General features: G+C 35.9%; 2 protein-coding genes and 1 long non-coding RNA gene across 4 annotated transcripts in view; 1 reads left to right on the forward strand and 2 right to left on the reverse strand.

The window, feature by feature from the left end:
* The window catches only part of LOC107837359 (uncharacterized), a 20,425-nt gene extending 8,950 nt beyond the window's left edge, over nucleotides 1-11,475 (forward strand). The window contains exon 3 of the long non-coding RNA XR_001663382.1: nucleotides 11,336-11,475. This is a non-coding gene — a long non-coding RNA (uncharacterized LOC107837359). The remainder of the gene's footprint in view (nucleotides 1-11,335) is intronic.
* ldb3b (LIM domain binding 3b) overlaps nucleotides 1-19,065 on the reverse strand; it is a 20,086-nt gene extending 1,021 nt beyond the window's left edge. The window contains exons 1-8 of one of the 2 annotated variants that reach the window (XM_007562441.2): nucleotides 18,770-19,064; nucleotides 13,436-13,587; nucleotides 11,357-11,432; nucleotides 6,327-6,349; nucleotides 4,185-4,382; nucleotides 2,466-2,489; nucleotides 754-923; nucleotides 623-659 (exon numbers count right to left, since the gene is read on the reverse strand). In XM_007562441.2, coding sequence (XP_007562503.1) covers nucleotides 623-659; nucleotides 754-923; nucleotides 2,466-2,489; nucleotides 4,185-4,382; nucleotides 6,327-6,349; nucleotides 11,357-11,432; nucleotides 13,436-13,587; nucleotides 18,770-18,865 — 776 coding nt within the window. In that variant the 5' untranslated portion in view covers nucleotides 18,866-19,064. Of the gene's footprint in view, nucleotides 1-622; nucleotides 660-753; nucleotides 924-2,465; nucleotides 2,490-4,184; nucleotides 4,383-6,326; nucleotides 6,350-11,356; nucleotides 11,433-13,435; nucleotides 13,588-18,769 lie in introns of both variants that reach the window. The other variant, XM_007562442.2, reaches the window with a different exon arrangement.
* Nucleotides 19,066-24,183: 5,118 nt separating this feature from the next.
* LOC103145140 (melanopsin-A-like) overlaps nucleotides 24,184-25,189 on the reverse strand; it is a 32,514-nt gene continuing 31,508 nt past the window's right edge. Inside the window, exon 11 of the mRNA XM_016676621.1 lies at nucleotides 24,184-24,593. Coding sequence (XP_016532107.1) covers nucleotides 24,390-24,593 — 204 coding nt within the window. The 3' untranslated portion in view covers nucleotides 24,184-24,389. The remainder of the gene's footprint in view (nucleotides 24,594-25,189) is intronic.

The following is a 25,189-nucleotide window of genomic DNA, read 5'->3' on the forward strand; positions in this document are numbered from 1 at the left end:
ATGCTAAGCCTGGTGGGGGCACAAGTAAAGCCTGGTGGCCCGCCAGGCTTATAATACACTGAGGGAAACCCTGCTGTGTTAAATTCATACTGCGTTGCATTGAAATGCTGTGAGGAAGCAACACACAGCGTGCTTAGTGTGATCTAATGATCCTCAGTAATGGAAAGTTAGCAGAAATTTAACAGTAATGAGGGCAGAAACATTGTAAAATCACACATATCTGAGAAATTCACCATCTAACATTAAATCAAATCAATATTTCCTATAACAATGTATTGCAGATCCATCATAAGAATGAATTTCAAATAGCTTTAAGAAGGAAAACAACAATTTTGATTGATGGATGATTCTTCTTACCCTCATATTGTATTATATATTTTTCTGTAAGGATATTAATATCCTTTTGTAGAGTATTTTTCATTATCATACAATTAATTTGATTTGATCTATATCCTCTATGTTGTATTTGTTATTTTTTATTTTAATTTGCTATCACATAACAGTTGTTTATGTTGAATGTGTTTGAATGGATCATCCCAGAACCCCTATTTTTATTTTTGCGATAAAAATCTAAAGAAAATCCAAAAACTTTTGTTTCCCAGAAAAGTAGATTAACCTTCACCTTGATTTCTGCAGTGCCTCCTCATCTGGATCTTGCACTGTGAAGACAAAAAGTGCAGAAATAATCAGAAAAATCAAATTAGAGCGTACAAAAAGAGGGCAGAGGAAACGTTTGGTGAGCCTGGTACTGACGGTATTCAGTGCCAGTGATGTGAGCCAGGATCCTGAAGCTTTTCGACTGCAGGTTGGCGGCACGGCGAGCCCACTCAGACATGTCCTGGTTTGTGTCTGGTGCCCGGATCACGGCTTGGTACACGGGAGATGCACAGTCCACCACAGGCTCCTTGATCGGGAGAACTCCACTGCAGGGCGGAGAGGAAACTCAGGCCACAAATGGAAACATTTTATACCCACGTTTATAATTTCTCTCTTATTTCACAGTTTAGAAGAATTGGTCCCGCCTTCTTGATGAACACGTTAACTACCACCACTAGGGGCACTAATGAGCTATTTTACATCTGTAACAGATCCAATAAAAACAATATATACTGCTAACAATACATATTTTTGTTTTAAAATGTGATTTAAAATATTATTTTTACAAAGTAAAATATAAATGTGCTAAATGTTGTATTTCATAAGTCATAATTTTTAACATTAAAAGTCATAATTTAGAATGTTGATAAAATCAAAATCATAATTTGAGAAACTGAGCTATAATTTAAATTAGATTGAAAAATTATCAATTATGTAGAAATCTTTGGATATTTGAATATGTCTGCCACTTAAAATAGAAATGTCACAATTTATATTTATTTTTTGACCTAGAAATTCAAACTTTTAAAGTTATAATTCTGACTTTTGAACTAGTAAGTTCAACAGGAACAAAAAATGAGCAATTTAAAAAATATATTAAAATATTATGGAAGCACATTTGACCTACTTAAAAAAATAATATATAAATAATTTATTTTCAAGCTGGAATGATGGCACAGATAATTGGTTATAATTTTAATTTATAAAACTATGATTATGAAATAAGTTGTCTTATAATTGACTTTTTATGTCGTAGCATGGAGTTTCTTATTCCTAGTTATAAGAAATAAAACTACATTTAAGCTACAGAAATGATCTGAAACATTATCTTTAGATGTCCTTAAAATATAAAAATATATGCCACATAGTCTATTATAGTTTTGATTTGGTGTATTTCTAAGATGGGAGGTCAAACACTTTTAACGATTTTTAAATTCACTGTCATAATTTTTACTTTGAAAATTTATTGTTTTAAGGCTAAACTCTTGATTATTTAATTCTGTGTCTCATTCATTCTTTCTAAAAACTCTGATGCACCACAAAAAGAAACTCACCGTCGCTGAAATGCTATTAAGGGACAATACATTTCCTAAACCATGACTTGATTTAATTTGTGGACATAAAAATAATTACTCCTCTATTATTAATAGATAGATGTGGAGATCCTGCAGTAAGGGAACTTTAAGGCAACATGACTGCATTCTTCAGAGGGTTAGAGAAGTGAGTTTCAGTTTTTGTCATCTTTTCAGATGAAATCACAGATTCCAGATTACGTAAAGCTAGACATCTTCAACACAAGCTGCAGTCTCACACTTTGTCCGAAGTACCTTAAAGTACTTCTCAACATTAAGGAGTTCATGAAAGAGTCACAGTTAGACGGTTCGTCCTTCAAACACACAACCCATTATCACCAAATAAATGCACACACACACACACACATATATATATATATATATAAAATGCACATATAAATATGTGCATTTATTTGGTGATAAATAAGTGAAGCATCTGGAGCAATGCACAAACTGTTAGGGCACAAAAAAGGCATGAGTCTGAGGAGAATGGAAAGGCGACGCCGCTGTACTCACGCCAAAGGAGAGCCAGCCTCCTCGCTGGGTCACGATCAGGAAGGGAGGATGGGGAGGAATGGGTGGAGGACAGATCACAGGTGGGGTTGGTTTGTAGGATGGAATGAGCAGAGGAGAGTGGGTGAAAGGAACAGAGGAGTACAGGGCACAGACACTGGCTAGCCAGAAAAGAAAAGCCAAACAATCTACTGTTGGCATACTATTTGCAGCAGCGTAGGCTTTAAGAAGCAATATTACACTGCCATGGCTTTTCAAACGTAATTGTTATACATGCAAAATATCTCTAAGTTTATAGAGCTCATATTTATCGTCTGAGTGCCTAACATGTCATTTTATGTTTTTTTATTCATCAGCATCTCCCTTTGACTCATAATGTTGTAATTTTGGGGGGTTTAAGCCTGTTTTTTTTTTTTTTTTAAAGGTAACCTATTCTTCCTTGAACAGGTTTCGATACTTATATGGTCTATACAAAACATGTTCATTAATTTTTAGCACAAAATCATTCTTAGATTATGAATTTTCAGTCTAGTCAGTTCTGGCTATTTGTTTTAGCTTCTTTCAGAATGTTTTAGGGTGTCTTGTCACTTTAAATCCAAATAATCTGCTGCTGGCCACGCTACCCACTCAACGTTTACACTCATATGAAAATGGCTGCAAACAGCTGCGTAATAATACAACTGTACATCTTTGAAAAGTAGAAGTAGAGCCTTCTGCACAACCCATAATAATGCAGCATGTGATTTCTGGATAACAAATCAACAACATAGCACTTGTCTTTTCCAGCAGCCATTGCACACAACCATACAATAGTAAAACCGGCTGACCAAATGTGCTAGAGCTCCGCTTGTGTTGTTAGGTGATGGACTGGGCTGGGGTTGCTAGGTAACGGCACAGTGCCTGTCAAATGTAACTTAACAATCAAGAAGTTTTAAACATTAACTTATTCTCAAAAATGATACACACCTCAGAAAACAAAATACTTGACTTAAACAACACTTTTCCAATCAATCAGAGAACCAATATTGGCCTTCACGTCTTGAAAGGTTCAGAAGCCAAGACAACATGTTATAAACGGTCATTTTAGTCCTGAAAGGTTCTGTTGGAAAAAAAAATTAAAACATATATACATATACACATATAAACTTTAGTTCCTGTAGTGTATAAACAATAGAAAGATAACTGTACCTAATAGTTACATGAACTAATAAAATGTTCCTGGAATCTGAAAGCATCTTTATCACATGGACCATGTTTTTTTATTTTTTACATTGTAGTATATAAACTTATTCATCTTAATGCCTCTTAAAACCTGCATGTGAGCATATTATGGGCTCAAAAGCTTCACTGCTTGGCTTAACGGGCCAGTTCACCCTTTAACAACAATCAAATGCAGTCAACAAAACAGAATGCATTTGATTGTTTTTCAACCATTTAATTAGTTATTTATAAGAATATCTATACATTAATACACCGTGTTTAACATTAAAGTACTTCCTCTTCTGTCTGAGACTTTCCTGATTTGGTTTGTTTAAATCTTTTAAATCTAGCTAGGAATAAAATAATTGACTACAATGAAATTATGTAACTGTGTTTAAGTGTTAAAATATGATTTTTCTCCTCCATTAATTTGGATGAAATGACCAAAAGTGATGAAAATATCAAATTATCAATTGAGGATGGGAGGTGAAACACTGAATTTATTCTGGTTTCCAGTCTCACCTGTCGTGTCCTTTGGCCTGCGACTGTCCTGCAATGGCGTCCATGATGGCGTCCTGCGAGTACATGCTGATTGGTGTGTTGTACTGGGCGTGAACGATAGTGGCCTTTCCGCCCGGGCCCCTCACTTCAATGGGTTTGTGGGTGGACAAGGCAGAGTCTTTCAAAGCAATGGGGTTGAAGCTGGGGGTGTACTCCACGCTGTCAGGTCACAGGGAAGTGTGGGAACAGGAAACAGATCCGGGTCAGAGACAGAAATTCAAGACGCGCGAGGTCACTGGTCATGATCTGACCAAAGAGGTCATCAACCCCAAACATGTGTAAGTAACCCTTTCCATGTTTGTCTCAGGTCCAGTAGTTTGATTTCACAACAGACACACTCAGGTTCACTGTTTTTATTAAGTTACGTTCACACTGCAGCCTGCAGTGACCCAAATCCGATTATTTTGTCAAAACAGATTTTTTTTCGCCGTTGCCGTTCACACTTCCAAATATATGCCACCTATATGTGTTCTCCAGTGTGAACTGCAAACGACCTGAAAGTGTCCAGCATGCGCAGTAGAGGGCGCAATAACGTCACACATAGGGAGCGTGCTCAGTGTTTTACTAACCGTCATAAAGAAGTGCTCAGTGTTTGAAGTAAACATGGATGCTAACGGTGGAACATAGCATATGATTATGAAATTGTTATCGACCGGAGCAGCATATTAACAACCTAATCCTCATTCTAGTCCGTCATGATTGTTGTTTTTTTTCCCCCCTTGCGCGTATCAGGACGCAGAATAGTGACGTTTGTCGAGTATCAGTGACGTTCAGGTCGGATGAATGGCACCTGGACGTTATGTCACATTTGAATTGGATACGTATCGGATATCCGAGAGGCCTGGGTCGCATTCGAAAAACCTCCGACCTGTGTTGGTCAGACTGTCATGAAAAGATCAGATACAGGTCACATTACATAAAAAAATAAAATAAAAAATTGGAATTGGGTCACTTCGGGCTGCAATGTGAGGAATTCAAGTTGCTGATTAACTGCCCCACAATTACCGACAACAACTGAAAAAGGGGGAGGAGCTGTCGGTTAATGGTTGCTACGGTAACCACCAGCAACTGTCAAGAACAGCGTAAAAGAACTTAAGACACCATTAAATGTCAGGAGAAGAAGCAACTTCTTGACTAAATTAAATAAATTCAAAGAATAAAATAACAACTTTTGACAAACTTCACATCCATAATATTGCCAAAACAAAACCCTGTCACAAAAACAAACCAAAAATGGAAAAGGATCTAATTACCTAGACAGATAATTTACCTACATTATTAAAATCAACAAAACAAAAACGTCACTCAAGTAAAAGCAACACTACTTCAACACATTTTTACTGAAGTAAAAGTACATGAAATTACTCAAGTAAGAGTAAAAAAAGATTTGGTAAAAAGAATATTCAAGAACTGAGTAAGTGATCAAAATTATTTAATATCTAAAAATTACATAATCAGATGGAGCAAAATATAAAATTATGTGGAAATTTTGGTATTTTAAAGACCAAAATGAAATTAATTCATATGAATAAAATAATTACAAAATATTTTTCCCAATTAGATTCTTGATTTGGAAAACAGTACTATATGAAACTAACAAAAACTGCAGGTGTAAGTCTATGTCTGGTGAATTTTTGCTTGCTTTCATTCAGTGAAGTTGCTCACAGTTTGTAGAGTATCCAGAAATTTTATATAAGTAAGAGTAGGGATACTTCATCGTAAAATTATTCAGATAAAAGTAAAACATACTGATACTCCTAAAAGTTTTTTTTTCCCCATAAAGTTACTGAAGTAACATAGTAAATAGCAACACCTGTGCCGAAGGGGTTCCTAGAAAGTTTGATTGCTACCTGGTTTCAAAAAGTGCTGGTGTCAGAGACTCCAATCAGTGGAGCTGTATAAACCCTTTCAGGACTTGCTAACAAAACAAAAATTAACAAAAATAAATACTCTGAATATGTGTAAAGAATCCACTTAACACAAACTTGACTTTTTCAATTATTTTGTAACTTATTCAGATGTTCCTGTATTATAAAACTCATCTGCAGACTAATGTTTCCACCCCAACTGTATCTTTTATTAAAAAATTACTCGGATACTCACTTTGCAGCTGTGTTGGCAATGACCTGAAACACATCAGAGCAACGTACAGACACACAGAAACAAAAAGGAGAAAGTTAAATTCAATAACGGTAATAATATCACATTATGTTTGCATTCAACAATGTTCTCCAGTAATCCCAGGTTCAGGTCAGAATAGCAGCCATTTATCATCAGTGTGATGTTTCTCTGCTCCTATTTTATCAACAGGAATGACTGACAAGAACAGAAGTGTTTCAGTCACATGATGCAGGACACATTTAGCACAGAACAGACAGAAATATACACAAACGTAGCACAAAGTACCAGATCCATTTATGTCAGAACTGGAAATTAATTCTGCAGATGCTCTGTGCCTCTACAAAGAAACACAAAGGGTTTATCTCTTAATAAACGGTCACTACCAAGAGTTAAGTATGAGTCACAATCAACAAAATGTAGTTTTTTTTTCCAATTTTATTTTAAGAAATACTAGAGTGGGAAGATAAAGGTAAAATTGGGTTACTTGGTTTGTTGCCTGTTGATTGGTCGAATCAACTCTGTATTAAGTCTGGTTCACTTTGTGGGATTTTCATCATGCATAAACAAACATATTATTGTCATAATATTATAAGAAAATCTTTGGTTGTGTGCAATCCCCAATAATCATTTAGAGTGTCAATCACATCAATTTCTGATGATACACAGTCTTCTTCTTAAGCCTCTACATTCAGTAAAAAGTCTGAATTTAGTCTGAACACAGAAACTGAGTGACATTCTTTGTTTTGTTTTTAAAGTAATGTCTTTTAATCACATTAAAACACTAATATTTGTTAGTGTTTTATGCATTTGTTTTCATATTGCATTTCAAGAATATATTCAGGTTGTTTAGACAGAAGGCAGATTACGTGTTTTATTTTTAAATACATTTTTCAGTAAGTGTTACTTCTTTGGAAATCAGGGAACTATGGGAATTGAATTTAATAATTTAATAAGTATCTTGATTAGGTATTTCTTTGTTTTTGTTTGAGAAAAAAGAAGAGTAACATAATGCTAATTACTAACTAGCCTCTAGTTAGCTTGTTAGCATCATGGCTATGGTAGCTAATGTTAAATTTGAGTTGGTTTAACCCACATTGTGACTCATTAGAAATAGATTGAACATTATAATTTAACAAGTTTACTACAAGTGCTTAAGCTTTTTAGCTCACATCAGCTACTTCAGAGCAAAGATGCAAAACTAGCATTAAATAAATTCATTTTGGCATCAACAACACCAAATGCTAGTTTTTAACAGCTTTTAAAATCGCTGTAAAAATTTATTGAAATTATTCAACATTTTCTAATTTTAATTACCAAGTTGGAAATAAATTGGATGCTTTACTGCTAAATTAAGCTAACACCACTAACTGACTATTAACCAATCTCTAGCTGTAAAAACAAAAACTATCTTTGCCATTTTGCATTGTGGTGGCTTTTTCGAGATGAGATATTGCCAATCTAAAAACTAAGGTCCCACCATAATACTCAGAAATTACATAAACAGAGAACACATTCAATGCAGCCTTAAACAACATTTTCCTAATAAGTGCCCACTCTAAAAGCTTGTAAAAAAAACCTCTTAACCTGAGCAAATTTATTGCAATTATTTTGTGTTAAATCCCTAAAATAAATTCAAGAAAGAAAATGACTTCATATGTTGAGAAGTTTGGGATCCTAAAGGAAAAACAAAACATAGATGTTCTGACCAAACTACCAAAAATGTACTTTATGGTCCATTGACCTGTGACCTCAGCTCCATATTACACAGAACAATGCAGTAATTGGTAGATCAGTTGTCTAATCTGGTTGTAACTTTTTATATTTTGCGTTTATTACATGAGAAACCATCCATCTTAGGCAATTTAATTCTTACCATCTTTAGTTTTTTGAGTATTTTAGGTACTTAAACACCCAAAAAGCAACACTTTGCACCAAATGCATTTAACAGATCTTGGCAAAGTTTGGTAACCAAACTGATTGTTCTATGCAGAACTTGGGTTTACTGTGTGTACAAGTAGAAAACGTCCAATAGATGAGACCTCTCCCTGCAGACTGGGGGTGCCCTATCTTGGGTTCGGCATTCAGGGGATTCAGGATGATGGTTTGAAACCAGAGTGGAAAGTTCCATTACCCAGTTCAACAGCTGCTCCGACCTGTCAGTGTGTGTGTGTGTGTGTGTGTGTGAGGTGGGGCCACTGGCATGAATGAGCTCACCGGCTTGATTCCTGACGCCTGATGTACCTTTGGCTGTCACTGTAAACCAGCTCAGCTCCAGAAGGGAAGCGCATTAACAGAGACTGATATCTGGATTTGATATGCTGGAGGTCCACCAGGGCGCTCTTAAAAAAACCCCCAAAAACTAAAGGTACTCAATACCAGCTTTAGCTGAACGTTGTATTTTATTTTATTGAGATTTTATGTAAAAAAAACCTACACAAAGTCAATATTAATTGCTAAGTGGAATAAAAACGGCTCATGGTTTTCAAAACTATTTTATAAATAGACATTTTAAAAGTGTGTTTAGCCACTCTGCCTGCCATAATAACAAATTTTGTCCCAGAAAGTATTGGAATAAATGGTAGTATTGTTTGTTTTGAGACCATTTTTAACTAATATAACGATAATGACATAATAATCCATGTTCAACTACTGGACGATAAATTGTCCCACAAATTATTGCGATAAATGATAATATTGTTCTGAAGCCATTAAGCTTAGTAAAGACTAATAAACTTTAATTTTCTGCAAAACACTCCAAACTGGAACTGGAAGATATGTTAAAAAAAACAACATAAAATAAAAACACCAACCAAAATCATCAGTAAAATGGATTATCCAAAAACATTTTTCTTTATCAATGCAATTAATTGATTTGTTCCTTATTGCGACAGGCTGCCTTTACTGCGATACCCCTAAATTAAATCCAGATGAAGCCTAATTAGTAAACAGAGTCCACCTGCATGCATTTTAATCTCAAGGTAAATCCAAACTGATGGGTTTGTCAGAGAATATTACAAACAGCAGACGTGTCAGGGAGAAATGAACCAGAGAAGCAGCCAAGAGGCCTGCAGAGACTCTGGAGGAGCTGCAGAGATCCAACAACGAGGCGGGAGAATCTGACATCCCACAGCTGTTAGTCAAACGCTCGATAAATCTGGAATTATTTTTGAAAAGTTTCAAAAAGATACACAAAACACATCCCAGCTGCAGTTTTCCACAACATGTGGGAGACAGGGTGAAACATGGGATGCTCTTTATCAAGGAAGCCCGTAACTGTTAATAAAGATGGGTGGATCTGGAAACAGTCCTGGAGGAAAGATGGGACTCGAGCAGAGGCTCATCTTGCAGGAGGACAATGATTTTTAGACATTTATGTTAGAATGGCGTAGTCAAAGTCCAGTTCTGTGGGAAGACTGAAAGAACTCATGACTGAAGACTTATTTGATCCTGCGCCTTTTCTATGTCTTACTTTACAGATTATTGTTTATTTAAAGAACACAGAAGAAAAACAAAATACACAAATTAGAAAACACTGAAGAATTTATTTCGCAGCAGCGATATTGTTGCTATTTTTGTCAATCAAACATCGATCCACTGAAAACAAACTTTGTAATGGAGTCGATTTCACTCAGTCTCTACCATCAACATTCTTCCCGCCATATTACCAATTAAAATAACTTTTTTTACATTTTATTTTAAGCTGAATTATCTCCTTACATTGATTCAATTCAACATTTAGCCAAAAATCCCGTCTAAACATGGACACACATGTTTTTCTTATAATGTTCTCCTTTTTATTTTTTAAATCTTATTTTATCGAAACTGAACACGTCTTGAATATTCTCTGGAAGATCTTTGTGACTTGCTTTGATCACAAACTGGGCAGTTTTAAATTTACCAAAAATCACGAAGTCAAAACTCTTACCAAGTTCTAGTTATTTTAACAAATACAAAGTGGAAAACATTTATTCTCTTGCAGCCAGCAACGGCTCAATACAGCTGGCGTTTTGAAATCGCTGCTGCTGTGGAAGGAAATGACATCATCCAGCTGAACCAGACGTGATCTGGTCTTTGAGAAGAAAATGTTCTCTGAAGTTCCCGTACTTGTCCCAGTGTTCGTACCTCTCACATGTGACGCTATTTCAAGATCGCACACATAAACATGCCTGGCCTCAAACCAGGTAACAGAATAGCAGCAGATAGAAGTTCAAACTGGGATCATTATCACAAGCTGGTCTGAGACTCCATGCTAAAGGTGCAATCATTTGAATTCCTCTCTCAGACCGCAACCCAACTTCCTCCATTATTATTATTGTTATTATTAGCCCAGGAGGAAAGGCTTACTGAGAATTTACAGCGATATTAATGGAGCTTAATCCAATTAAAAGCACTCAACCATAGCTTAAAAGTTTTATTAGTTCAAAAATTGTAATATAATTCCTTATTTTATGCATTTAATCTCATTAGTGAACTTGGAGTTTAACTGGAAGAGTTTTTGTTTCTGGTTAAAGCGTAAAATTGTTTTTAAAGTCTTGCTAAGATACCAGAAATGGGACGGTTTTAATTACTTAAAGGTTCTCAGTCACTTTTTTACTTGCTTACCTCTTTTTTTTTTAAAGTTGCATTTTGTAATTTAATGAAAAGGTGAAAAAAGGTCAGCTGCAGATCTTGCAGATGGGAACAGATTTCTTTTACTCCACAAATGTATTGCTTTTTGTTTTTTATAATTTGTTTTACTTCTTTAAAAAGCAGAAGAGAATCAAGCTTTGCAGATAGAAGAATCCCAATTATGGCAGCTTGTCTTCTATTTGTGTTTACTGACCTCTGGTGCGCTTTTTCTAGGTGCGCTACAAATTTCTAACGCTAGAGGGCACCGTGAGTCTGATGGGACGGATTTGTTCTCTGATTTTCTCCTCAACGTTGGCAGACACAAAGACACAAACCCAGATTCTGACATTACTAGTTGATTTGTCTGTTTCTTTCCTTGACAGCGGTTTGTTTTTGTTGCGTACCTTCTGGTGTGGGATGACGGGCATCGGTGAGTCCATTCTTGGAGCTGCCGTGGGAACTGGTACAGGACGTCTGGATCTACAAATGTAACAAAATTTTTATTAAAAATTTATTGACTTGACTGAGAAACTTGTTTCTATCTGACTTTTGGAAGTTTGAGCTGCAGAAAGGAGAGGAAAGCATGAACATTTTTAACTGTTTATACTGTAGAAGTCATCCAGATACTAAAAATGATCTGAAAAAGTATTTTGTTAATACTAAAAGATAAAAAAAAACTCACAGAAAGGCATTTTCTCTTGCCTGTGGAACAGCTTCAGCAAATATCTGAGAGCAACTGAGACCTCCACTGTGTTTTTTAAAAAGCAAAATTGAAAAGTATCTGTAGTTTTATTGAAATCTAGTCAGTCTTTATATTAATTTGAAAGAATTTCATTTGTTTTTAATTATCAAAGATAAATGTAGATTCTAGTTTAACTAAATTTCTTCAAGGATTTTACGCACATCTATAATCATAAAAGAATAGACTGTACACTAAGATCGCCTCCATATTGTGAGTGGCAAAAAGCAATGCAAGCCAGATTTGTTCTAATTACTAGAAATAAAATGTCCATGGAGCTCACACCAGGTATTTAAATACATTATTACAATCAAATAAATCTTAATTCAGAGGTTTGCTGCAGATATTATGGCTTCTTCCTCTCTGAGCGGCTTTTCAGGCTGTGTCAGAACAGGATTTCCTTCTCGTTATTGTTCTGCCTGGATCTTCTCAATGTCTTTTGCTTTTGAACATAACCTGCTCTGTGACATAAACATGTCTTCTTCCTGAATAGTTTGGTGGTTGGACATCCAAATTTTGGAAATACGTCCATATAACTGTCCAAACATCTGGAAATGGAACCAAAGGATGAACCGGAGTTGTGCAGGTACACAAACAAGCAATGTGTTTGTGTAAACTTTAGAAAAACCTTAGAAAGACGTCGCCATCATTCCCTACTGTTTAAAGCAGTGGTATCAAACTCAGTTACATTTGTTCTTAAAGGGCTGGTTGTGCCAGAATGTACTGATAAAACCCATTAGACTGTTATAAAATTAAGAAATAGCTGTTTGTGTTTCTTAAAACTAAATGTTGAACACTTTTTCACACTAATCAGTCTCTTCAGGATTTCATGATTGGTTTTTGTATTTTTTTTCAATCAAAATCATATTTTGTGGTGTTAATTTAGAAATATTTGCAAGAAATATTTACGATATTTGCACTAATGTGTGACGGACTTTACATCAAGTACAACTGAGGCAGCAGTCACTAAAACCCAATGTTTCTGACCAATTTTCAAAAGAATTTGCAGAAAAAATGAGGTGGTTTGTTGAAATTGGAGGGACTTATTGATGTAACTTGGAGTCCAGAGGGCCACATAAAAAGCTACGGCGGGCCAGATTTGGCCCTCGGGCCTCGAGTTTGACACATGTGGTTTAAAGGGTTTAATTATAACTGACCTAAAACAAAAACAGTAAAGTCTGATCTGATGTCAGAGAGTAAAGAAAAAAGGTCACGAAATGGTTTCGAATGAACACCACTGGACACAAAAACAATTCATTTAAATGAATAAATCTAAAATTCTGGTTTCCAAGCATTTTTCTGTTTCTTTTAAAGGTAAAATTTCCACTCCCAGTCTGGCGGATGCGCTGGCGTTGTGCTTGAAGTGGCTGACGAAGACAATGTCTCTGTCCTTGGCAACAACAGTAAACTAAAAGCACATGCTCCATTTTTCTCCCTTCAGTTTTTTTGTCTGTGCTACCTCACCACATTTCTGTATTAATGAAATCATGCTGTGCTTTTAATTACATTTTTTAAAGGACAAAAACACAATTTGATTTGGAAAACTGTTTTCTCGAGCAACGGAAAAGGAAGAAGATCTGAAAGTTGTACCAAATTAGATACCAACACTACCTTTCATCCTTTTAAATTCTCTCTTAAATTTCCAAATTATTCATTACCAGCCAACATCTATTATTAAAGACATTGCTCTACGGTCACATCTATTTGTTTGAGTGGTTGCTTTCGGTTTTGCAGGCTCGCTTACTTCTGCATGGTGAGCGTAAGTTTGTTGATTGCTGACTTGATCTTGTTCTGGGCGTCCAGGTGGCTCATCCCGTCGGTGTTGACCCCGTCGATTGATGAGATGATGTCGCCCTGGGTCAGGCTGCCGCCTGCTGCCTTGCTGCCAGGAGTTATCTGAGAAAGACAAGGTTTACAAATTATGCATCAGGTAAAATGTTTTGTCTTAACATTACTTGAAATAACTTATAAATTTAGCAAATTTCATATTTCCCTTAAAAACTCTATCCTTGTCTGACGCCCTCTGTTGGAGGGTTTGGGTATTAAAAAGGTGCGCTTTGTTTATTTTTAGGGTATTTCTAAAAATCACACACTAAATAATTAAGCATGAGATGCTTCATGGAAAGACGTATCTCAGTCGAGATATTTTAGGAACAAAAATATATTTTCAAGTTGTTTTTTGTCAGTTTCTTGATTTTCTTCGTTGTAAATATGGCAGAACTGAAACACAAATACAGTTATAACTTTTATTACACTTGAATTTAATGGGAGAAATATATCTTTATTGGGACTTGACATTTATATTGAGTCCCATTTTAAATTAACTGGGCTCACCAAAGTTATGCTTCTATTAGATAAATGCCAGAAAAATGAGAAAACTTTATTACTTTAAGATTCAGAAGCTTACATGTGCTTAGATTGCTACGGCTTAGAACAAGTTGGGTAATGTCAGATGGTGATGTCACTGCATTGTAAGCATCTGATTGGTTCATTTATATTTGATGTATTTTATGTGGATGTATTGTAAGGCCTCACCTCAAAAAGACTTCATCCTTGCCTGACAGTGTGAAAATCAAAAGAAATTAACCAAGATATCAGGAAAAGACTTGTGGATCTCAAAATGCTTAATTCATACAATTTGCAGCATGCAATACATCCGTTTTAATAATTACATGGAAATATAAACACAGTGGTAATGTCCAGCCACAAAGTGATGGACTCACAGTCCCAGAATGAGTTTTGGTGAAAAATGTCCAAAATCAACCATAGAGCAAAAGCAAAAGAACTGAAGAAAATACTGGCTAGAACTGGCAAAATGGCATCATAGTACAAAATAAAACAAGTCCTGTACTGACATGGGCTGAAGAGAAACTAAGTGAGGAAGAAGCCCTACCTCCCATCACAACGTAGAAAACCAAATTAAAAAGTACAGGTGTGACAGCACCAAGTTTCAGGGTCTTTTGCTGCTTGAGGGACCAGTGCGCTTCACAATATAGATCCAAATTTCAGGATATCAGCCTGGAAACTAAGAGGACAAATTGGTCTTCAAGTGGAGCACGATCCTGAGAAACCAACACATTAGCGGTTCGGAGCAGCCATCATAGAAGTCCTGAACTCTATGCCATAGAATGTGTTCAAAGCTACCAAGATGGCCGACAGAGTTCACTCGGTTACACCAGTCCTGTCAGGAGGAATGGGCCAAAATTCCAGTAAACTACTGCAAGAACCATGGAAGTCCCAAAATGTTTGACTCAAATCGCTAAGGCTATTTGTTTAAACCAAAAATATCCTATTATTCTGGTGGAAACAACTCTAAATTATTTTGGTAACTGTCCTAAAATTGACCTAAAACACAAAATATTTAGTCTGATTTATGTCAGACTGTATCAATAAAACAGTTGTGTAATGAATTGGATAATTCGTAAAGTTTGGACAAAAAGTTTAAGTGAATTCAGAGCCGTACAGTGTTGGTCTAGACTTACAGTCAACTCGTTAAAGAGTTAAAAATAAGCAATGCTGTTGATGCCTATGGCTTCGTAGTGATTGACTCTGCTTCCATCGCCCGACACACAAACACCTGCTACTGACATTCATGTAAAAGAGTCTTGTCTGACTTATATTAATATATATATATTTATTTTAACCACATTTTTCTAAAACTAGCCACCTGTTGGAGCCTATTAAGAATTAGATAAATTTATTTTTTGCTAAATTATTAATTTCCACAGGTTTAAAGCCATGTGAATGGTAGATCTATTGTTGTATATTTATTTATGTATGTATTTATTTATTTGTTTTGCTTAGACCCTCCTCCTCGTCAGTCAGCCACCGGCAGTGATTAACAGGCAGAAGCAGCTGCTGGGGTTGATCTGATTGTTTGCTGCAGGAGTGAGGAGTGAAATGGTTTTTGTACCGCAAATTAACGTTTTATTTGAAGTCAACTCTGAGATTATTTTTTGTTATTTTTATAAGTAAAAGAAACTCCTTTGAAACTGGAAAAGTCTCCGCGAGTGCTTTTTATTGTTTTTGAGTGAGTCGAAAACCTCCTCCTGAGGGACTACTCTGGCATTTTTGTTTTCTGGACCTTTTGTGATGCAAGAGTGGCCATAACACCACCTTTTCGCTCAATTTCATGACTATCACATGTCCTTGATCATGCTGTGCAGCATCTGCTTTGATCTGCTTTTTGCACTCCTCTTTCATCCCTCACTATCGGAGTTTCAGCGATTATGTCCGTGTGGACAGTGACGAACAGGAAAAATGAAATAAAGACATTAAATAAAGACATTATTTGATATGCACTGGAGCACAAGACAAAGCAGGGCAGAAGATGAAACATACTTTACTGTATACTGAATTATTGTGCCTTAAGATCAAATGTTCTGTACTTTTTCAAAAGTCAAAATGGTCACGTATGTTAGCTAATTTCAGTAGCTATACTCAATGACAATAGAACTGATTTAATTAAAGCTTCTTGAGTGTAAGATTTAGACATGCCAACTGGTATATTTCGAGATTAAATCAGCTGTTTGTGCACCGGATTCTGTGCTTTAGCTAACAGTATGTAATTAATCCACTGTCTGTTTCTTTTCTTAGTTCTTGGCAAAAGCAGAAGGAAATCCAACCGCAGCAGAGTTGCGTCAAACTGTAACGCCACCCTGAGCCGTCATGTCAAGCCCCAGTGTTTTATGTTATGTTAACCTGCAGGAGTCCATTGCAAACAGGAGGGAGGGACGCGGAGCACAGATAAAATCATTCAATGTCATAAGGCCAGCGATGAAAAACATCAAAGACCGAGATCAGAGGATAAACAAACAGATGACAGGGGAACAGGTGAGCGTCCCACCTTCGTTTTCCCGCTTCCTCCAACCATCTGGCCTGCAGGCGCAGCTCCAGAGGCCGAACATGAAACTGACGAGCAGCGAGGAATTAAGCTTACTAAAGGTAACACAAGCTGTCATTAGCCTCCTTACTTCTTTCCCGCCCCTCCATCCATCTCTCCTCTCGTGTTATTTAAAGCTAATGCTGCTCATACGGCAGCAGACATGCCAAACAGTGACTAAAGTCCTGCTCAGTTGGGCCTCTAATTATACTTTAATCCGAATTTGAGGTTACTGTGGTGTTTTTCTGTTAAGGTCACCACGCAGGGCGCCATAATCTGGGGGGTAGCACAGGTAACTGTCAGATTAGCACCAGATTTATTAGCCGTTTTATTATTTTATGCTTTGATATTTTTAAAACTAAACAAACGTATTTCTCTGATTGAAATATTGCATTGTTGTGTAAACAATACAGTTATCTTCCCAGATGCCTCTTGAAAAAGAAATTGTAGATATAGACAAGGTTCTTTGTCTGGTTATTATTAATGAGCTTTCTATTTGTTTTCTACTCATCCGTTCAGTTTGGAGAGGTTTTTCTGTGTTGTGCCCAGTGTAAACATCCTTAAAAATGTTTAAATGAAATGCACCTCTGCCTGGCTAATGACTCAAAATTTTTCCAGAAATCAGTTCCTAATTAAAGAGTGTATGTATGTATGTAAAATACATATAATTGCTTATTTACCTTATGGTAAATATTTACCTTGTAGTAAATAAGCATTGCTTAGCCTGGAGGGGGCGCATATAAAGCCTGATGGCCCGCCAGGCTTATAATACGCTGGGAGAAACCCTGTAATGATCTATAGGGAAAATATTTTGATACAGTTCAAAATATACATAAAACAAATTTATATTTTTAGGGTGCAGAAGTAGAGTCACACCCTGAACGACTGGATAGTTCAGGTAAAAAAAAAAAAAAAAAACAATATACCAAACTAGTTGGTATATTGTTTGGTATAATGTAATTTTTGGTACATTATTGAATTAAGACAAACGCTATCCTGTAGAAAACTGTACAATTTGTAATTTAGCTTTGGAATAGCAAAGCATTTTGAAGTATTTGACAGTTAACACTATAAAATACATGTCATTAATTACATCACGAGAAACTAAATGTTCAAAATTAAGCTTAATTTATCAGTTTTCAGTTAAATGTAAATGCTTATGTACATTTTGTATCATCATTTATTAGAACTACACAACATATCAAATCATAATCATAATAATATCAATGTTTACAGTTTCAAAATATTGTGTGCAGCTTGAATGCATAAAATTGATAGATTATTATATTTCTAGCATCATCCAGTTAGGTGGGCCTCCTCTCCCGCTAATGCTAACACCTGATGTAGCTCAGGTGTTAGTAACTCTCTGTTAGCATTAGCCAGAATGCTAATGCTAACAGAGAGTGGTGCAGACATCCTGATGACAGTAAAGTAAAAGAAGAGGAAGGAAGACGTGGGAGAATTTTATCACCTTTACAATTTTGACCAATGACGTCACATTAGTGTGTTTTTCTAAAACGTTGCAGGGCTAATTAGTGGTACTTATTATTAAATCTTATGGAGAAGCAGCATTTCCTTTATATGCTCCACTTTAATGGAACAAACTTCCAGAAAACTGCAAAACTGCTGAAACTCCACCTGCTGAGCGTCGTCTTCGATTAAAAGTAACTGAAACATTTATTAATACTTGATGTTTTTGATAATTGAATTTGACAACATGTAAAATTTATTGCTCGTTTCATAACTGGTTTGTGTTTTTATGCCTTGTTGCTGAAATGTGCTTTACAAATGAATATGACTTTTTGCAGAGAAAGTTGGCATCACTTTAAAGCTATTCCTGACTTTTCACAAGTGGTGATCTATTCTGGAAATCTCTCCTGAGATTACATCGGAGCCTCCCTGTCTTCATCCCATACGGTAACATTACATAATCTGATCGCCAGCTCCTCCTTAATACGCAAATCACACCTTTCTGCACGCGCAATGCACCTACTGCCAGCATAACGTGCATAAATGTGAGTTGTGAAGGATAAAATGAGGGCAAACTTGAAAACAAAATGTAGGTTTTATAAGTTGGCAAGTACGATTGGCCAGGTTTTACAGAACATCCAGGGTGTTTTGCTACAGTTTAGAGTTAACCACGCCTTACTTGTTCCTTTCTTTTCATTTCCAATTTATTTGCCTCCTTCTTCTTACCCTGGAGATGGTGAGGGGCATGTTGAAGTCCTTTCCTCCCTGTAGCCTGAAGCCATACGGAGCCGGGCCGTTCAGAGTCACTGTGTACGTACTCATCTTCTGCTTAATGTCAGCACTCCTCCTGCTAACGGCTCCTTCTGTCGGCGCACTTTCTCCCCCTTATGCCTCGCTGCTGGTTATCCTTTCCGTCCCAGTCCTCTGTGCCCTGGTGGGTGCTGGCTCCTCCACCGCCCGTTGCTGGCTTCTCGGCCGTCCCTCCTCGTCTGAGTCCAGCTCTCAGGACAAACGCCACGGGGGGCGGTGGTGGTGGAGGTGGGTAGGTGGGTGGGTCAGATGCTGTGAACCTCTGAGACACACGCACACACACACACACACACACACAGATAACAGGGTGCAAAGCAAAGCTGAGCCACCCCACTTTAACAGAGTCTCACCCTGAAACCAAAAACTACCAAGAAACACCAAGTCTGTGCGGACTGGGAGCTTTAAAAGCCACTTTTTAACACAAAATTCAGTTGAAGGAGGATTTCTGGCCAGCAGGGTTGGTGAGGTTGAGGGACACACAGGCTAAGAATAGCGGAGACATAGCAACAGAGACACGGGGGCCCGGGCCCCGTATAAGGCCTGTAACACGAAGCCCCAGAATGCTTCACTGCCCGATTCACGTCGCTAATATAGACCCCTCTTACTGCAACACATTCTTCCTCTCTCAGTGCTATCGCTTCTCGCTGCCAGCACCTTATTATCTGTAATCAGGATTTTGGTGCGTCGATGTTTTCTCCAGCTCCGTGTTCAATTCTGCCTGAGAGAGGAAACAACAAAGTGACTTCCTGGAAACACACCCAGCAGGCTGTTGTGGCCGCCTGTTCGCCGTAGATCTGTGCGTGTGTCGTTTGGAGCGGTTTAATTAGCAGTCAGCCACAGCTGTTAAGGTTAAATGAAGGGGAAAAAATGCGGATTATTTAGTGTGTGGTTTCAAGCTACCCTTTTCTAAATGTCACGTCCAGATGTTTCTGGGAACCAGTCACCTGCAGCCACACGTTTAAAATCAAAGGTTGTGCAAAGGTGTGATGCTACAAATGAGATTTTTCATGCTTTTGATTTTCAGCTCTTTATATTCCAGTGTTCAGGAATATTTAGTTGTACTATTTTATATAGATCCATCTATGTGTTGCTCGTATTTCTAATCTTCTGTCTCTTTAACAAAGATGGACCTTTTCCAGAAACCTGCTGTTTAATATCACATGTCTTCCTTACGATGGAGTACTGCGACCAAAATTACGATAATAAAGTCTAAAGTTGTAATATTATGAGAACTTTGACGCATAGAAGCACAGCTAGAAATGCAGCAAAATGAGGAATGTTAAACATTTTTGGTATTAATTTTATGAGCAGTAAAATAATCTATTAACTCATCAGTATTAGATTATTACATTATTCTGGTAATATCACTTTATTTTTGCATTATTAACACTTCATTCTGGTTATATTATGATTTTATTCTCATTATTTCAACTTATCCTTGTAATTTAATTTCTCTTTTCTTAGCCTGACCTCAGTACTTAAATATAAAGCTCGAAATTAAAGACAAAAAGTTGTGCAGGTAGCCAAAGAAGATAATAATAGATTTTGACTTTTGCTACATGACTGCATGTGTTTTTTTTTCTTCTAACAGAGAAGAACTGAAGGACAAAAATCCAAACTTCTCTTCAGTGCTTTCACTCTGCTAACTTTGGACCAAAAAAAAAACTAAAGAAACAACCTTTACCAATTCAAATATGAGACAAATTAATTAAAAAAAACTTACAGAAACTCTTGCCATTTAACTCTTCATGGTAAATTTTGTAACTCCAGACATTAAAAGGACAGGAACTAAATGCGCTGGAGTCAAGATGGGACAGAAATGGTCAAAATGGCTCCATCATTTCACAGTTTCTAAGACAAATTCAACAAAACATTTCCTGTTCTAAAACTAACAGTGACCTTTCTGAGAGTGATTATCCTCAACATCAACAACCCAAATACATGCAAACATAAAACCAACGGAGCACTTACTGTGACCTCCCCTTTCTGATGCTGCCCTGGGTAACCGCCCAGATAGCTCAAATCAGAAAGCACAGCTGCTTTCATAAAGTTACATACCGGTAATATGAAAACGTCTCATGGATATAAATACATAAAGACAGCAACAACACTACAGAGTTTGGCATCATTTTCTTTTTATAAAAAAATAAATAGAAACACAAACATTTTATACAAATACAACAAAATCACAGAAATCATCACTTCAGTAAAGCAGAATTTAAATTCAACACATCTAAAACACTTATACCTAATCTGGCAATAATTTACCAGTAATGCTCATAATATATGCTTTTCTTTTTTTACAGATTTACTGATAAAATGCTAAAAGAAAAAAAAAAGCAACAAGTGGGATTAAATTTTGATCATTGTTTCACCACAGTGTCAATATAATATCTGATTTTATCTTCAGGTGTCAAGAAAACAGTTACAGTACAATCATAGTCAAAGACGCAGCAGTCATAGTAATCTGCAATGTACATTAGTGGAGATGAAGAGCTTTGAAATGTTGAACCGAAACTGAATTATGAAAAGAAAGAAAACTCCGTAACTCTTATTTTAAGGGGTTTGCATAAGACATAAACATGATGCAACTCCTGTTATGAACACAAATGACTCTTCATAAATGTTTACGACTGTTGAATAAAGACACTTTTAATGCAAAGGTACACTAAAAGTTAAAATAAAAGTTCATCATAAGTGTCAACTTTGCAATATTCAGTAAATAATGACACTTTTAATGCAAAATAAAAGTGTCAACTTTGCAATATTCAGTAAATAATGACACTTTTAATGCAAAATAAAAGTGTCAACTTTGCATTAAAAGTGTCATTATTTACCGAATGGCACTTTTTGACAACAGTCATAAGCATTCAAGAAGACTCCTTCATGTTCATAACAGGTGTTATATCATGCTTATGACAGTCTTGTGCAATACCCCTTCAAATAAAGTGTTACCGAAAACTTAAATGTAAAAATAAATAAATAAATAAAAAATTTCCATTTAGATAACACAAGTTTGGTCAAACAGAGAAGGCAGATTTACAGACTCAGTTTCAATCCAAACCTGTCATAATTGATCATAATGGGAACTTTTACATATTATTCACTGTGGCCTGTTGACTCATCTTTACATTCTAGAGCCAAAGTAGCTGCACAAAAAGTGCAAATGAAAACCACTTAGAAACAAAATGTGTATTTTGTTGCACAACATATTTTTAATACTTCAAAGAGTTTTAAGGCCTTAATCCACCGGCAAATAGCATTAGACCTAAAGTTATTGGGGCATTAATAGAAATCACTTTCACATTTTAATGTTCCAAATTCATCATCCAGCGTTAAACATTAACAGTTTAAACCAAGAGTTGATTTTGATTGAATGTCATCAGTTCGTTTGACAAAACAAAGCGATAAAAAGCTGGTTTTACGTCGATGTTTGCTGTGAAATATAATCTGTTTATTTAGTGCCGTTTCACACCAAATGCCATCTGAAGGCACTTTGAAAAAAACAATTCGATCCAATCCAAGTGGCAACAGTGGAGAGAAAAACTCCACTTTAACAGGGAGAAACAAACTGGGGCTTTGAGAAGACGAACAAACGAACAAAAGCTTTCACTTGAATTTTATCTGGTTTACTTTGACTAACCTATATGTGGCAAATTCAAGTTTATTTCTGCTTAGTTCTGTTGTGTTTTGAATTTATTTACTTTAATTTTTATGCCAATACTCCTAGTGTTAACTTGTGATTAAGTATTTGCCACAATTTCATATTTCATTATTAAATAAATGGAAATTTATGTTTTATCTTCATTTATTTGTTTTACAGTTAAAGTACTATTCGTATGACAGTTGTACTGTTTTTAAAGTATTCATATCTTCATTTTATATTTGACATTTTGTCATTTATATATTATCTATCTCTTAATACTAGTTAAAATTATTTTCTTCGGTACCTAATGGATGCCTTTAAACTTTTAAATATGTACTCAAAGTACATATTTAAATATTCCTCTGTAGGAAAATGTGAAAGTAAAACTGATTCTGAATCATAACAAACAGAAGTTTGGTTTGAGAACATTAATTGCTTTTGGAAATTACATAATGCGTTGGAAATACTGTGTATTTTCATGTTATTAATATTTAGGTACATAGCTAGAAAATGTATATAAAGTACGGGTCATAAACTGTGTGCAAAACTTATGACAGGATTTCAAAATTTTATTTACCAAATTATGTTTCCTACCAAAAAAAAAAACTCTACAAGAACAAACTTTTAACAGCCACTCGGTTTATATACAGGAGAGAAAATCTGAAAAAAATAAAACTAGTAGAGAAATACATCACTTGTTAAATAACTCCATGTTTAAATAACATTTTTCACAATACTTGACAGTGATTTTAAGGCTATTTTGTTCCTTTCTGCTTTGAGGTAAATCATCTTTAATGACAATGATATGAAAACCACCTTTCTGCAAACGAGGGATGGGCCAGAGTGTGTCTGATGATCAGAACCAAGAAAAACAATAAAACAAAGATAAATTTAATCAACTAGATGCTTTCAGTTAAAAATAGGAAAGTCAGTACTCTTATAAAATCACAGAATGACGCAGTAAAAACAATAAATCAGTTCTAATGAGGGTTTTCTGTCAGATTGAAAATAACCTTTAAGCACTTTTCTTTAAGCCCATATTTCTGTATTAAATTTATTTTTATTGGTCTGATGTAACATTCAAATCTTCATTAGCTGCAACACAAATAAAAGCTTAAAATTAATCTATACATTTTAAATTAATTATATAATTTATTTAAAACAGGTATTTAAAACATTTTAATTTAAAAATTATTATAATTTATTAAATATTCCTGTACATTTTTAATTATAAGATTATAGCTCCTTCCTGTAAACGAGTGTTTACTATCACTGCTTAAAATCAACCTGACTAAACTTTAATTTGTATTTTTTCTGACGTTTTTATAAGAAATTATTCACCTTTAAGGTAAAAACTGTCCAAGCAGGTGATGGTAATCTGTTTGTTTCACCGCTATAAGACGAGTGACTAGCAGCTAATTCCTGTTACCTTGTAAGTAGAATTTGGACCTGGATTTGACATTTATCTGAGTTAAAGGCAGTCTAGTTAAGAAGTGGGAAATTCAACATGGCGACGCCCATAAACCTTGTTTGCAGCGCCTCTTAACGACATGACTTTAATACTGACGGTTGCAGCAACAGCTGGGCGAGAAAGCGGCTCGGACGTCCTAGAAAACAAACAAAAACGCCGAGACGATCCTTGGTGTCTCTTTAAAGAGCTTCAACAGCAAGACGGCAAGTTTAGTGACTTCTGAAAACCGTGGCGTTGATTTATTAAGACTGGAAACCGGCCCATGCCTGCAGCTCAAACACACATCACCTAAACTTTCTGGGAATTCAGGCTCACATATTTTCATTGCATGCAAAGGGAACCATAACGATCAGACAGCATGCTGGTACAGGTTACTCCTCAGAAGGGAGACACGGCGACACAGTACTAGACTTTACTGTTCACGGTAACGCCGTCGTCGTCTCCAGTCTGGCGATGTCGAGCAGCTCCTTACTGACCGGAGTAACGGTTCTGGCCACTTTGAGGCTGCCGTGGAAACCGGGAGGACTGTGCAGGATGGACGGGGTGGATATGGAGGCGACGATGATGGACGACGGGTTCTTGGACACCGTCTTTGGTCCGGGCTCCCTCATCATGCTATCCAGCTGTGTAGGAAGAGAGAAGGAGGATTTTAGGTAAACTTAACATTAAAATGACAGGAGGTGATTGGAAATCTTTCCAAGTAAATTTAGTCTAGTTTCTAATGCAAATATCTTAGTACATTTGAAATAAGACAAAAGTTAACTTACAAGTAATTTTTTAGCAAGAAATGGAGGCTTATTTTAAGTAAATAACTTCTTAATATTGAAGGAAAAGTTCTAATTTCATTGGCAAAATTTTTTACTTATAACCAGAGAAAATGTCTCATTATAAGTTAAATAATCTGCCAATGAAACTAGAATTTTTCATCAATATTTAGGAATTATTTACTTAAAACAAGCTCCTATATTTTGCTGAAACGTTACTTGTTAGTTTTGTGTCATTTCAAGTTTGCTAAAATATTTAAGCTAGAAATTAAACAAAAAAAAAAACTTGGTAAGATTTTGTATTTTTGCAGTGAGGTCAAGGAAAAAAGATGTTTAGGTGCAGAAGTGGCTGTATGATTCATAGGTTAAAATCCCTCAAAGGACAGAAAACAAGGTCACATTTTAATGCATTTTATACATCTGAGGAAATGTTTAACATATAATTAGTTCACTTA

The sequence above is a fragment of the Poecilia formosa genome, unplaced genomic scaffold (genome assembly GCF_000485575.1).
Source record: "Poecilia formosa unplaced genomic scaffold, Poecilia_formosa-5.1.2 Scaffold136, whole genome shotgun sequence".
NCBI classification, from domain to species: Eukaryota; Metazoa; Chordata; class Actinopteri; order Cyprinodontiformes; family Poeciliidae; genus Poecilia; species Poecilia formosa.